Below are 15,471 nucleotides of genomic sequence, written 5' to 3' on the forward strand. Positions count from 1 at the left end.
GGGTGTATGAAGTAAGAAGTGCCTGTAAGTAAATCCAAGTCCAACCATGGACCCTTGTTCCTTCATGGTGTCTGTGGGCTGACCGGGACAGGCTAGCGTTCACACAGGGTATCAAAGCCATAGATAAGGACAGTAAGTCAGTTTGCTTTGCCTCCTACCTTCCCTTAACTGAGAGGTTTTGGCCTTTAATACACTCATGAATGTGTGGAATTCACTCTAAATCTCTCCAAATCCTGTCTCCCAAGCAGCATGATGTGGCAAAGCCACCCACACCTCCCTGGATGGCATCCTGGCTTCATTCATCCCTAGGGTCTGCCACACCCAGGACTCTGTGGCTGACACTGGTGAATTGGGCAAGGTCGTAAAGCAACCCTTAAAGAGTGAAATCTGCTAACATCCTGAGAAATCTCAGACATGGATTCTTTCTGTGGCAGCAGCAAACCCAGTTGTGCTCAAAGGGACGTCTGACCTACAAAACTGTGCAACATCATGCGTGTAATTTAAGCTGCCTTTTTTTTTTTTTTAAGATTTATTTATTGGCGGGCGCCGCGGCTCAATAGGCTAATCCTCCGCTTGCAGCGCTGGCACCCCGGGTTCTAGTCCTGGTCGGGGCGCCGGATTCTGTCCTGGTTGCTCCTCTTCCAGTCCAGCTCTCTGCTGTGGCCCGAGAAGGCAGTGGAGGATGGCCCACGTGCTTGGGCCCTGCACCACATGGGAGACCAGGAGAAGCACCTGGCTCCTGGCTTCGGATCAGCGCAGCACAACGGCCGCAGCGGCCATTTGTGGGGTGAACCAATGGAAGGAAGACCTTTCTCTCTGTCTCTCTCTCTCACTAACTCTGCCTGTCAAAAAAGTGGAAGAGTTTTTTTTTTAAAGCTTTATTTATTTATTTGAAATTCAGAGTTACACAGAGAGAAGAGAGGCAGAGAGAGAGAGAGAGAGAGAATCTTCCATCTACTGGTTCACTCCCCAACTGGCCACAATGGTTAGAGCTGGGCTAATCTGAAACCAGGAGCCAAGAGGCTCCTCCAGGTCTCCCACGTGGGTGCATGGGCCTAAGGACTTGGGCCATCTTCTACTGCTTTCCCAGACCAGAGCAGAGAGCTAGATCAGAAGAGGAGCAGCTGGGAGTCGAACCAGTGCCTATATGGGATGCCAGCACTGGAGGTGGCAGCCCTACCTGTTATATTACACCACAGTGCAAGCCCCTAAGCTGCTTTATTTGTAGTAATTTTCAACAACAGAAAACTACCTGAGTGGACTTAGTGGGATCGCGAGGTAACATATAGAATCTATAGTTTCCTCCTTAGGCTCAGACTATGGACTTACCCTAAATGATAAATGACAGCCTTTTCTTCTGCAGAATATTAATGTTCCTGTTGGTCATGTCTGGTGTACTTTTTTCTTTTTCTTTCTTTTAAGATTTATTTATTTATTTGAAAGGCAGAGTTACAGAGGGAGATCTTCCATTCACTGATTCACTCCCCAAATGGCCCAATGGCCAGAACTGGGCCAGGCAGAAGTCAGGAGCCAGGAGCTTCATCCGGGTCTTCCATGTGGGTAACAGGGGCCCAAGCACTTGGGCCATCTTCCACTGCTTCCCCAGGCACATTAGCAAGGAGCTGGATCAGAAGGAGTAGCTGGGACTCAAATTGGTGCCCATATGGAATGTGGATGCCGGCATGGCAGGCAGCAACTTAACCTGCTATGCCACAATGCCAGCCCCCCTAATTCTTGCAAGTCTGCAGACTCTTAGTAAGTTGAGATACAGAACTGTAAAGAGCTCTCTTAGGCTGAAGCATGAATTTTAGACCAGAGGTTCTCATTGCTGCCTGCACATCAGAATTGTCTAAGTAGCCTTCTCAGTCCATTTGGCCTTCTACAATAGAATAGCACAGTTGGGGTAACTTATAAACAATGGGAAGTTGTTCGGGAGGCTGGAAGTCCACGCTGAAGGTGGACTGGAGAGGGCCTGCTTCCTGGTTCACAGGTGACACCTTTCTGCTGTGTCCTCCTGCAGTGGAAGAGGCCTCTTAAAGGGCACTAAGCCCATTATGGGACCTAACCACCTTTTACAATCTTCACAGTGGTGATTAGGTTTCAACATGTGACCAGGGCAGAAGGGGCACAGGCTTTCAGAGGACAGCCGCAGCCTTAGAAGAATACTGATGCCTGGAGCCGGCGCCATGGCTCACTTGGTTAATCCTCTGCCTTTGGCGCCGACATTCCATATGGGTGCCGGGTTCTAGTCCTGATTGCTCCTCTTCCACTCCAGCTCTCTGCTGTGGCCCAAGAGGGCAGTGGAGGATGGCTCAAGTGCTTGGGCACCTGCACCCCCATGGGAGACCAGGAGGAAGCACCTGGCTCCCGGCATTGGATCGGCACAGCACTGGCCGCAGCGGCCATTTGGGGAGTGAACCAACGGAAGGAAGACCTTTCTTTCTGTCTCTCCCTCTCACTGTCTGTAACTCTACCTCTCAAATAAATAAATAAAATCTTTATTAAAAGAAAAAGAATACTGATGCCTGAGCCCTTCCTCATGAGATGTTGACTCTTTAGATCTTGGGTCAGGCCCAGATGTTGGCTTTTTAGAAAAAAAAATCTCCCTAGTTGGTTCTGATGTGTGTCCACACCAAGAACCATGCCTGGTAAGCAGAACACTAAGATTATCCCATGATCTCCTCTCTGAAGTCAAATCCCATGATAATGCTACACAATGTACCAAAAGGGATTTTAGTCCAAGGACCCTAAGGTAGGGAGGGGATCACAGTGGACCTGACCAAATCACAGGAGGCACTGGAAGGCACAGTACTCTTCTTGGACAGGTGGTAGAAGATGCAGTCAGACTGGAATGTGAGGGTGAGGAGACTGGGCTGGGTTGAAGTCACAGAGCTATGTGGATTGAGAACAGCTTCTGGAGCTGGATGAGACCCTGGCTAACAGCCAGCAAGAAAACAGGGACCTCAGGGCCAGCCCTACAGCATCGGCAACCCAGAGGGCACTGGTTTGTGTCCCAGCTGCTCCTCTTCCAACGCAGCTCTCTGCAGATGGCCTGGGAAAACAGTGAAAGATGGCCCATGTTGAAGACCCAGAAGAAGCTCCTGGTTCCTGGTTTTGACCTGGCCCAGCCCCAGCTGTTGAGGCCATTTCAGTAGTGACCAATAGATAGATCTCTTTTTCTCTGTTTCTTTTTCTGTAACTCTGCCTTTCAAATACATAAATGAATTTTTAAAAAGCTGAGTTCAAAGAAAAAAATATATTGTTTGTTTATTAAATAAAAAAAAAAGAAAAAGAAAACAGGTACCTTGATCTTACAACTACCAGGAACCTGTCAACAACTGGAATGAGCTCAGAAGCAGGTTCTTCCGAGAGCATCCAGGGACACACCTATGGCAGCCTTGTAGGACCCGGCCACACAATGCTGGACTTCAGACCTACTATGAACCCAAACAGGGATGTTTTACGTTGCTAAATCTGTGATAACTTATTTTTAAGATTTATTCACTTATTTGAAATGCAGAGTTACAAAGAAAAGGAAAGACACACACATACACACACACACACAGGTCTTCCATCTACTGGTACACTCCCCAAATGGCCATGAGATCTGGGGTTCAGTCAAATCGAAGCCAGGAGTCAGGAACTCCATCTGGGTCTCCACATGGGTGTAGGGTCCCAAGTACTTGGGTCATCTGCTGCTGCTTTCCCAGGCATGTTAGCAGGGGACTGGATCAGAAGTGGAGGAGTCGGGACATGAACCAGCTCTCAAATGGATGTCATTATCGCAGACAGTGGCTTAACCTGTTCTGCCACAATGCTGGCCCCATAAACCTGTGATAATATACTACACAGCAGAAGTAAACCAATTAGATGACTGATGAAACCACTAAAAAATATACTTGGCCAAAAAATACTTCTATCCAAACTACTTCTGATACAGCTCCCTGCTAATACACCTGGGAAAGCAGCAAAAGATGGTCCAAGTACTTGGGCCCCTGTACCCACGTGGGAGACCCAGGTGGAGTTCCTGGCTCCTGGCTTCGACCTGGATCAGCCCCACCTGTTGCAGCCATTTAGGGAGTAAACCAGTAGAGAAAAGACCTCGATCTCTCTCTCCCCACCCCCTGTAACTCTGCCTTTCAAATAAATATGTAAATCTTAAAAAAAAAAAGATTCCCATAAGCTTTGGTATCATTTTACATCTTTCTACTACATTAGTCCTCTAACGTTCTAACTTGACACCTGAAACCAGAGGTCTTTAACAGTTTCAAGCTCAGCCTGTTAACACTTGCTAAAAGTTATTGATCTAATTCTGAGATATAGGGGCCTCAACCCATCTGACCCTTGCTTAGTCACCAGCATTGGCTGCAGAGTCCAGTGTGTGGCAGGGCCCCAAGCATGCAGCCAAGGTGCCACCAGTGGAGGTGTAAGAGGCTGTGCCTTGTCATGCTACTTGGGACGTGACAAGATTTGGAGAGATTTAGAGTGAATTCCACACATTCATCAGTGTATTATAGGTCAAGGGCAGCAAGACAGAGAGAAGAGACAAAGGACCCTGTAGCACCTGCAGCTGTCAATTCAAAACTTCAGAGTGTTCCACATGGCATTTTCCGGGCATCAGGATGACCTGGGAGCCAAGGCTTTAGTGCTAGAAAGTCCCTGTCCTTGCTGTCACACAGGGGCCCTTCTCATGTGCCCCTATAATCTTCAAACCCCTAACAAACAGTGCATCGAATCATTTTTTTTTTTTGACAGGCAGAGTGGACAGTGAGCGAGAGAGAGAGAAAGGTCTTCCTTTGCCGTTGGTTCACCCTCCAATGGCCGCCGCGGCCGGTGCGCTGCGGCCGGCGCACCGCACTGATCCGATGGCAGGAGCCAGGTGCTTCTCCTGGTCTCCCATGGGGTACAGGGCCCAAGGACTTGGGCCATCCTCCACTGCCTTCCCGGGCCACAGCAGAGAGCTGGCCTGGAAGAGGGGCAACCGGGACAGAATCCGGCGCCCCGACTGGGACTAGAACCCGGTGTGCCGGCGCCGCAAGGCGGAGATATTAGCCTAGTGAGCCGCGGCGCCGGCCTCGAATCATTCTTATACCTGGAATCTCCCTCTGTTCTCACAAGCCAAAGAAAACTCAGCTTTTAAGGGGTTCTTGTGGTTAGCTGAGGTACACCTGGATAATCTCCCTTTTGCCAAAGGGGAGGAGATTATATAAGGATGAGGGTCACTGTGGGTCATTCTTAAGATCCTGCCTGTCTGGGGCCCGTGCTGTGGCTCAGCAGGTTGAATCCTCAGCCTGCAGCGCCAGCATCCCATTTGACTGCTGGTTTGAATCCTAGCTGCTTCACTTCCATTCCAGCTTCCTGCTAACAGCCTGGGAAAACAGAGCATGGGCCCCTGCACCATGTGGGCTCCTGCACCATGTGGGCCTCTGCACCCAGAAGCTCCTGGCTCCTGGCTTCAGCCTGGCTCAGTCCTGGCTGCTGTGGTCACATGGGAACAGAAGTGGATGGAAGACCTCTGTCTCTCCTTCTCTCTAACTCTGCCTTTCAAATAAATAATACATAGATCTTAAAAAAAGAGATCCTGCCTGTCTTTTCTACCATCTTAGTTTTCTACCCCTTCAGAATTCTTACTGGCAATTTCATTAGAGATGGAAATGTCTCTGTCATAACACAAAACTAGGAGCTAAAAATAGGTATGAATTAAAAAAATAGAAAAATAAAGTAAACAAAAAGAAAGAGGTAGAGGCTCCCTGGGTCAGGTCTATGATTGGCTTGGAATACAGCTAACAGGTGTAAGGAACACCAAATTTTGGGACAGAAAATAATAATTCAGGGCCTTTCTGGGAGTCTGAATTATTCAAAAAAATATGCAAGGACGTCTGGGTTCAGCAGAATGTCTGGAAGGGTGTCCTCTTCCAGGACAGCTACTTCACACTCAGTGAGGGCCTTGTTCATAGCAAGGGTATGCTCACATTCTTTGCTTGATCTCAATCTTGGGACTACGTCAACACACCAAGAGCTGAACCCGGGACTCAGTACGTGGGTCCGACTACTACTTCACCTTTCTGTGCTCAGAATTGGAATGGCCACCTCACTTCAACTGATACAGTCATGAAAGGGATGACTTCCTTGCTCTGCTATGCTTTGAACTCCAAGGTCATAAGCTACAGTATGAAAAGGGTGAAAATTTAGCTCAGTGATGGTGTTTGGGTGGCGGGCCAACTGGGAGGTCACTGAGGGGGTGATGGCAGGAAGGTCGCTCTCGAGTGAGGATTGGTTCTAAAAGCCTGAATCAGGCCCAGCTGCTCACTCTGGTTCCTGGCTCACCATGTGAACCTTCCTCTGCACGTACTCCACCATGGCCATCTGGTGCCCTCACAGAGGCCAAACCAATGGGGCCACCAAATATGGGACTTAAACCCCCAAAACTGAATAAACCCTTTCTCTTTATTAAGTTAGCTGCCTTGGGTATTTCATTACAGTACCATAAAGCTGAAATAAACACTCTGGATCCTCCAAGCCTGTTACCTGTTGTGAAATCAACCTCGATGCAAAAGCCAAAGTCCTTTAGGTGAGGTGGGCCATCACACAAATGACAATGCCCATGACTACTGCATTAAAATTGGATCTAAACACCCAACGTTCCCAATCCTCCTTCCCGGCTTTACTTTTCTCCACAGCACACACCCCTTCCAACAGAGCACATATTTCACTTTTTGTCATTCTCTGTGAGAATGTAAATTTTATGAAAACACTCACTGATGAAATCCCAGCACCTAAAACATTTCTTGGCACTGAATATGTTGCTCAACGAAAATCATTAATGGATTAATATATGAGGGCTTTATTCATCACGTTATACTGTAGTGAGGTATAAAAAGCCATTTAAAGTCAAAACACACATGGCTACTAGTTTTCAAAAGACTGTGATTCTTCTGAGCCACCAACAATTTATCTTTGGCTTCCTAATTCTGAGAGAACAAGCTTACAAGTTGCCTTAGACAAACAGGTGTGGACAAATAATATCCTGTGCAAAGTCAATAAAGCAGACACATTTACATTTCTCTCTGAAGTTTTACAGAGCTTTAACAATGAATGAAAAACACCCTTCAGGCAAATTTAGTCTTGGGTTTCATCAATGCAAAATGTTCTGAAAACTAATTCAAGATGTTCAGAAAAAGAACCACAAAACTCACTATAGCTTGACATATTATTCTTATGATTCTGACTGGAAATATCTTACTGTTTATCTCCTCCCTGCAATCTAATTATAACAGTGTTACATCACAAGGGTACATTCCTTCCACAAATTTTAATTGTCTTTTTATATCCGCTCTCCATCCATTTCTGTGAGGTGGGAAGCAATGGTGCGGTCGCCCGCCAGCCGCGGCTCGGCTGGGCCACTCATTCCTGACTGACGATGCTTTGTGACTGGCTTCTTCAGTTTTCCATTACCATTCCTACTGCTTTTATGCTGAAGCCTCCTGTCATCAGCTCTCCCTCTCTGGCCTCCTTTTGCTTTCCACGTCCTCAGCAGGGTGCTGACACGCTCTGGACGCTGACTGCTGAGGAGGCTTCACCCACGGCCCATCTGGCCCTTACCATGGGCTGGGTCAGCGTGCACACAGTCACCCAAAGAATAAACAGTGGGTCAGAGGCAAACGTGTACTTTGGAAGTCCCTAGTTCTCTTCTTTCTCTTTCTCTTTCTCTTTCTCTTTTTTCTTTTTTTAACATAAAATGAAAAAGTAACGTCAGAGATACAAGGATACTTGTCCTGTTGGGTAGATTTGCCTCTCGGTCACCCGACGGCTGCCTTTACAAGGAGAAGTTCAGTCCTGCTTCTCTACTGTCTGGGCTGGGTCTCAGGACCCATTTTCTCGTTAGTTGCTTTTTTTCCTCTGTCCCTCCCATCTCTAAAACCTTGAGGTTGGGAAGGGAGTGTTATGGTGTCAGAATCTTTTTTTTTTTTTTTTTTGATGATATCCAGGGCTTTATTTTGTAATGCAGGGGCCACGATGTGGCCCCAACCCCACTTCCCACCCTGCACTTCTTAAATGTTTATCACTCTAGGAGACCCAGCCTGGTGTCAGAATCTTAAGAAGTGTTAGCAAAATAGGGTAAAGGTATGGGAAGGTGGGCCTGAGAGAGAAGAATGAAGTAGGGGTTGGCAATTTTACTCTATGTAGTGTAACAGGTAAAACAAAGAACACATAGGACAGTATCTTCCTGACCTAGGATTAAACAATGGTTGTTTAAATAGGATACAAAAAAACCCACTAACCACCAGAGACAAGAGACAGACTTAATTAAAATGAAGAACTTCCGTCATCAAGAGAGTGAAAATTCAAGCCATACTGGGAGATTTGTTACACATCTACTTCACAAAGGACTTACATCCAGAATAAAGAAAAAAGCTCCTAAAAGCAATGAGGGAAAGAGAGACAATTTGATTTTCAGAATTAGGCAAAAAGACTTGAGCAGGAACACACCAAAAGAGACCATTCAGATAGCCAATTAGTACATGAAATGGTGCTCAACTCATAGCCAACAGGAAAATGCAAATCAAAACCATAATGAGATACTACCATTCAATTACCAGAATGCCCATGGGTGAGAATGTAGAGAAATGGAACTCTCATAAATAGATTTTGAGAAATCTGTTTGGCATTATTTACCACCTTTGAACATATGCACACCCTGTGGTCCAGTAATTCAATTCTTAGGTATATATCCAGCATAGACAACAACAGACATCTACAAGCACTATTTATAATTGTTCCAAATTAGAAATAACTCATTTGTTCATCAACAATAGAGTGGATAAATAATGCTATTACTCATACAATGGCTCACTAAATGTTAAATAAAATGACAAACTATAGCTAAATGAAACAAAATGGGTAAATCTAATTATATAGTGTATACAAAATACCAGATGCAAATATTATAGAATTTTCTATTTATTTATATAAAATTCAAATGGAGGCAAAACTAACAGCATTTATGGATGCACATTTTTACAGAAACTCTAATGAAAAGAATTTAAGGTCAATAGTTGTCGTAAAGAGTACAGAGAGGTTAGGATTGCAAAGTCTTTTTTTTTAATTTTCCTATTTTTATACTATTTATCCTATTTATTCGAAAGGCAGAGTTACAGAGAGAGAGAGAGAGAAATCTCCCATCCACTGGTTCACACCCCAAATGGACACAATAGCTGGGCTGGGCCAGGCCAAAGCCAGGAGGCAAGAGGTTCTTCTGGGTCTCTCACATGGGTGCAGGGACCCAAACACTCAGGGCATCCTCTGCTCTCTCAGGAGCATCAGCAGGGAGCTGGATTGGAAGTGAAGCAGCCAGGAGTTGAACCGGTGCCCATGTGAATGCCAGTGCTGCAGGCGGTGTCTTAACCTGCTACACAACGGCGGCCCCAGGTTTGCAAAATCTTATCAAAGGTTTGTGGGAACTGGCAGTGCTCTATTTCTAGTTGGCAGTGGTGACTGCATGGGTTTTCATGTCACAATTATTTATGAAACTCTAATGTATACTTCATGTGCTTCTATCTCTATATACAGAATCTCATAATACAAAAGCTTAAACTTCTATCAGGTATTACTTCTTTGTCACAGAAAATAAATACTGTTCCAGTAAAACCTAAAACTCTTACTAAACCAAATGCAAACAGCTCTCTAAGAAAAGAACAATTTGGAAACATTTTGGAGGCTCATGTATGAGAGGCCTCTGCATCCTCCATAGGAGGACGGCACAGCAGAAGCTGTCTCCTGTGGGTGAATGCAGCCTGCTGGCACTGCTTGCAAAGCTTGTGTCTTATGGGTAAAGAAAGAGGCTCCCTTCCTGCAGAAGATGCAGCTGTGTACTTAGGGATATGGTCTGTGGGATGGACTGTAGACCTCCTCATCTGGGGGCCTTTGTGCAGTGCACAGCAAGTATCAAACCCTCTCCGGAAGTTCTGCCTAGGGCTACAGAAAGCTGAGAGTTCAATGCATGCTGGCCCACCAAGCAGGCACACACATGGAGCACATCCTGGCACAGGACCACGACCACCCAAGTCTGGCTGAAAATTAGCTGCGTTTGTCCCTTACCGCATAACCTTCCGTCTTCTTCTGGCACCATTTCAGGAGCGCGTTGCGCTTGGAGCCGCCATATTCCCGAGCCAAGGCTGCCAGAGGGTCTCTTCTTTCCACGCTGGTTAGAAACAAGAGCACACAGTGAGGAGGGGATTCTAATTTTCTGAACCTTCAAGTATACAAGAAATAAATAACTAAAAAGTAAAAGTGGGGCCAGCACTGTGGTGTAGCGGGTAAGGTCACCGCCTACAGCGCCGGCATCCCATATGGGCAAAGGTTCTAGTCCCAGCTACTCCACTTCCGATCCAGCTCTCTGCTATTGCCTGGGGAAGCAACAGAGGGTGGCCTAAGTCTTTGGGCCCCTGCACCTGTGTGGGAAACCTGGAAGAAGCTCCTGGCTCCTGGTTTTGGATCAGTGAAGCTCCGGCTATTGCAGCCATCTGAGGAGTAAACCAGCAGATGGAAGAATCTCTCTCTCTCTCTCTCTCTCTCTCTCTCTCTCTGTGTGTGTCTGCCTCTCTGTAACTCTGCCTTTCAAATAAATAAATAAATATTTTTTAAAAAAGTAAAAGTTTAGGGGGTATCCAGCAAGATATTAAAGAAATAATCAAATTTGTCATTTTAATTATATATTTTATTCTGTCTCATGATATGAAAGAAGAGCTAGATTGTGCTTCTTCAGTATCCTAACTCTAGGGAGAGTTTTGTTTAATTTTAAAATTGATCTGTTGATCATCTAGCCTTTTATTTGTTTACCTCAGTATAATAAAATTTAAATTAAAGGCAACTATACAAGCACATTATTTAGGCTCCATCTATATTTAAATAACATAAAAAGGTAGATTGGAAAGGCAGATTAAAGAAAATTGCTTACATGGAGGTGAAGGGAATGGGGAGGAAAAGAGGGAAATCTAACAGAAAATGACTCTCAAGAGGGGTTTTGTACACACTAAGGGGGTATTCATACTTCTCAGTTAGTGGTATATTAACTCATTTCTGAGTACCTGATTTACCCAAAGCTTAAGTGATCTTACTAATATCTTTCATTTTTTTAAAAAAAATTTAAAGATTTATTTATTTGAAAAGCAGATTTAGAGAGAGAGAGAAGGACACACAGAAAGATCTTCCATCCACTGATTTACTCCCAAAATGGCCAAAATGGCCAGGGCCAGGCCAGGCTGAAGCCAGGAGCCAGGAGTCAGGAGCTTCATCTGGGTCTCCAACCACTGGTTCTCTCCCCAGATGGCTACAATGGCCAGGGCTGAGTCAGGCTGAAATCAGGAGCCAGGAGCTTCATCCAAACCTCCCAAGTGGGTGGCAGAGGTCCAAACACTTGGGCTATCTTCTGCTGCTTTTCCCAGGCCATTAGCAGGAAGCAGCCAGGATACAAACTGGCACCCATGTGGGATGCAGGTGCAGCAAGCAGCAGCTTAACCCTCTGCACCACAGTGGCAGCCCCATATCCGAGCATTCTAAGAGCAAAAGTCCAGGTGCCCAACTTCAGTATTTTATCAATACACATTATACAAGTTTTATGTTAGCCAAACTTATTCAAAAACTTAAGATCATACAATTTCTCCAGTCATGAGTAACATGAAATCAGAACTATACACCTATGGTATTTGAGTACAGTACTCTGTTTCCCTAACACCACGTGCAATAGAGCAGGAAAATAAACAGAGTGGCCCAAGTGCTGTGTATCTGGAGCATGCAGGGTAGCAGGTAACGATTTAAGAAATCTGAATTGACTCCTACGATATCCAACTGTGCCTCAAAAATTTCTTGAAAAATGGCATCATCTTTTCATTCTTTTCCACAAATGTTTTGAAACCTCTCATACAAGGGTATGTCTGAAAATTTGTGGGAGGTAGGCATTTAGTCTAGCAATCGGAAACCCACATCCTGTGTCAAGGTGCCTGGGTTGGATGCTCAGCACCAGTTCCTGCTAATGTGCACCTGGAGGCAGTGGTGATGGCTCTGGTAGCTGGGTTCCTGCCACCCCATGAGGGAGACCTGGGTTGAGTTTCTAGCTCCTAGTTTTGGCCTCTTGGCTGCTGTAGGCATTTGGAGAGTGAACCAGCAAATGGGAGCTGGTTCTCTGTCTCTATCTGTCTCTTAAAAAAAAAAAAGTTCATGGGAAAAACAAAAGGTTTTAGTACAAAAAATTTTGAAATCTATGCATTTTTTCGTAACACGCATTTCCAAGAACTTTTTGAAGACCCCTCAAATGTCATCAGAATGTTCATAGCAATGCTTTCTATGATAGTAAAAAGTTATAAACAGTCAAATGTGCATCAATGGGTAAATGGACAATTATAGTCAAAGTATAGTCAAGCAATGGAATATAGACAGCAAGAAAAATTAATAAATTATGTAATAACATGGATGAGTAATAATTGTTTGTACTGCTTGTGTGTGGTAAGGTGGCAAGGAGAAGAGAGAGAAGACAAACATCCACTTCAGAACGGTGGTTACCTGGGAAGGAGGAGTGAGGCCAGGGAAATGTGAAGGGGGATGACAGGACACTACAAAGGTAACAATTTACTTTTCCTTAAACTAAGAGGTGGGAATTGAAGTGGATCTCCATTATATGATTACTCTGTATAGCTTTCACCTGTTTTATTAGTCTTTTGTGACCATCCCATATTTAGTAAAAATATTTTAAATGATTTTGAAAAGATTAATTGGATGATTTGAGACCTCAGCAAGAGGAACTAAGAGAGATTTAAAGAAAAAACAGTTCATACTTGAATTTAAATTCTGCTTGCCTAATTTGGTGACTGCTTTTCCAGGCACACGGCAGATTTGTGAAGTCAAGTCCATGCATTTCTTTGGCCAGGGTTGCTGTTACTGCCACAGTCATGGTGATTCTGCCTGTGTTTACCACGCCTGGGCTTAATGTCATCCTTTGGAACTAACTTTTTTTTTTTTTTTTTTTTTAAGTTAGTGAGAGAGAGAGACAGAGAGAAAGGTCTTCCTTCCGTTGGTTCACCCCCCAAATGGCCACCAGGGCCGGCGCGCTGCACCGATCCGAAGCCAGGAGCCAGGTGCTTCTTCCTGGTCTCCCATGCAGGTGCAGGGGCCCAAGCACTTGGGCCATCTTTCACTGCACTCCCGGGCCACAGCAGAGAGCTGGAGTGGAAGAGGAGCAATCGGGACTAGAACCCAGCGCCCATATAGGATGTTGGCAACACAGGCAGAGGATTAACCAAGCGAGCCACTGCGCCGGCCCAGGAACTAAGTTTCTGACAAATCAGAGTCAAATTAGAGCAGACTGAAATGAAAGTTTGGGAAAGAGTTACAGTATAAATGAATGACTGAAACAGTCACCAGATAGTTTTCTTTTCAATCTGAGGGAGAGAGAGAGAGTGCGCACAAGCTCCCACTCGCTGATTCATTCCTCAAATGCCTGTGATGGCTGGGTGTGGGATGGGCCAAAGCTCAGAGGCAGCTGGGAACTCAAGCTAGATCTCCCACGTGGCTAGCAGGGATCCAAGTACTTGAGCCATCACAGCTGCCACCCATGGTCTGCACTAGCAGGAAGCTGGAACTGGGAGGTGGCACCAGATGTCAAACCCAGGAAAACTCAGATAATGAGACAGGGGCATCTTAACCACTGGCCTAAATCCCTGTCCCTCACAAGACATTCCTTTTTTTTTTTTTTTGACAGGCAGAGTGGACAGTGAGAGAGAAAGGTCTTCCTTTGCTGTTGGTTCACCCTCCAATGGCCGCCGCGGCCGGCGCGCTGCGGCCGGCGCACCGCGCTGATCCAATGGCAGGAGCCAGGAGCCAGGTGCTTTTCCTGGTCTCCCATGGGGTGCAGGGCCCAAGCACCTGGGCCATCCTCCACTGCACTCCCTGGCCACAGCAGAGAGCTGGACTGGAAGAGGGGCAACCGGGACAGAATCCGGTGCCCCGACCGGGACTAGAACCTGGTGTGCCAGCGCCGCAAGGCGGAGGATTAGCCTAGTGAGCCGCGGCACCGGCCTAAAATAGGTAATTTTTTAAAAAGATTTCTTTATTTATTTGAAAGGCAGAGGCAGAGAGAGAGAGAGAGAGAGAGAGGTCTTTCATCCACTGGTTCACTCCCCAAATGACTGCAACAGCCAGAGCTGATCCAAAGCCAGGAGTCAGGAGCTTCTTCTGGGTCTCCCATAGGGGTGCAGGGGTCCAAGGGCTTGGGCCATCTTCTACTGCTTTCCCAGACCATAGCAGAGAGCTGGATCGGAAGAGGAGCAGCCGGGACTAGAACAGGCGCCCATATGGGATGCCAGCACTTCAGGCCAGGGCTTTAACCTGCTATGCCACAGCGCAGGCCCCGATAATGTACCCTTTCTAACAAAAGGTATAATATAAATGGCAAATTTATATACATATAGTCTTTCTGTATGTATTTCTGGCACAAAGAAATGGGAAGTTTCAGAATAGCAGTGACTCTGATCCTTAAAATATTTTTTGATATTTAAATCCTTTGCATGTAAACAGGGCAATATGTAACATCTGGAACTTTTTTTGGGGGGTGAAATTTTATTTATTTATATGAAAGGCAGAGTTACAAAGAGAGAAGGACACACACACACACACAGAGAGAGAGAGAGAGAGAGAGAGAGAGAGCTCTCCCATCCACTGGTTTACTTCCCAAATGGCTGCAACGGCCAGAGCTGGGCCAGGCTGAAGCCAGGAGCCAGGAGCTTCTTCCGGGTCTCCCATGTGGTGCAGGGGCCCAAGCACTTGGGCCATTTTATGCTGCTTGCCCAGGTGCATTAGCAGGGAGCTGGATTGGAAGTGGAGCAGCCAGGTCTCGAACCATCCTCCATATGGGATGCTGTGGTCAGAGGCAGCAGCTTTACCCACTACACCCCAATGCCGGCCCCACATCTGGAACTTTAACTGCTGAAACAAATGACTTCATTTCTCTGGGTCCAAATACAGGCTACACCATAAAGTATGACAAGATCTGAACTTATTCAGACCTTCATATATCTTTTAAAAACACCCATGTTACTAATAATATTTATTAAAGAGCTATTACTCTTAGAGTGGACAATTTGGTATATTAATCAATCCACTCATTTATCATTATCTAGTGAGTGAAATACTATGTGTGTAACAAGTGTAAATGGCTGGCACAAAAGACACAGAAACTAAGAAGAAAAATTTACTGTCCACTAAACAATAGACTCACTGGGGACCCAGGCATGTGTCATGCAATCGTTATTCACAGCACAAGGCAGTACAGGAATTAAATACCCAAATGAGCCTAAGACACCAGAGTGGTTAGCTACAACTCTGTGGAAGGCTTGACCTTGAAAGAGAAGCAGTGTGTAGGAGTGTGAAAGGACAAAAGGAAGGCAATTCAATCCAGAACCTCACAAAGATCTGTGATCA

At 45.7% G+C, this 15,471-nt stretch overlaps 1 protein-coding gene across 5 annotated transcripts in view; it reads right to left on the reverse strand.

Annotated features, from left to right (window-relative positions):
- SPECC1 (sperm antigen with calponin homology and coiled-coil domains 1) overlaps positions 1-15,471 on the reverse strand; it is a 338,358-nt gene that overhangs the window by 58,951 nt on the left and 263,936 nt on the right. For all 5 annotated transcript variants that reach the window (XM_070061462.1, XM_008270674.4, XM_008270675.4 and 2 more), the window contains one exon: positions 10,099-10,201. In XM_070061462.1, the coding sequence (XP_069917563.1) occupies positions 10,099-10,201 (103 nt within the window). The remainder of the gene's footprint in view (positions 1-10,098; positions 10,202-15,471) is intronic.

The sequence above is a fragment of the Oryctolagus cuniculus genome, chromosome 17, assembly GCF_964237555.1.
Source record: "Oryctolagus cuniculus chromosome 17, mOryCun1.1, whole genome shotgun sequence".
Classification (NCBI taxonomy): domain Eukaryota; kingdom Metazoa; phylum Chordata; class Mammalia; order Lagomorpha; family Leporidae; genus Oryctolagus; species Oryctolagus cuniculus.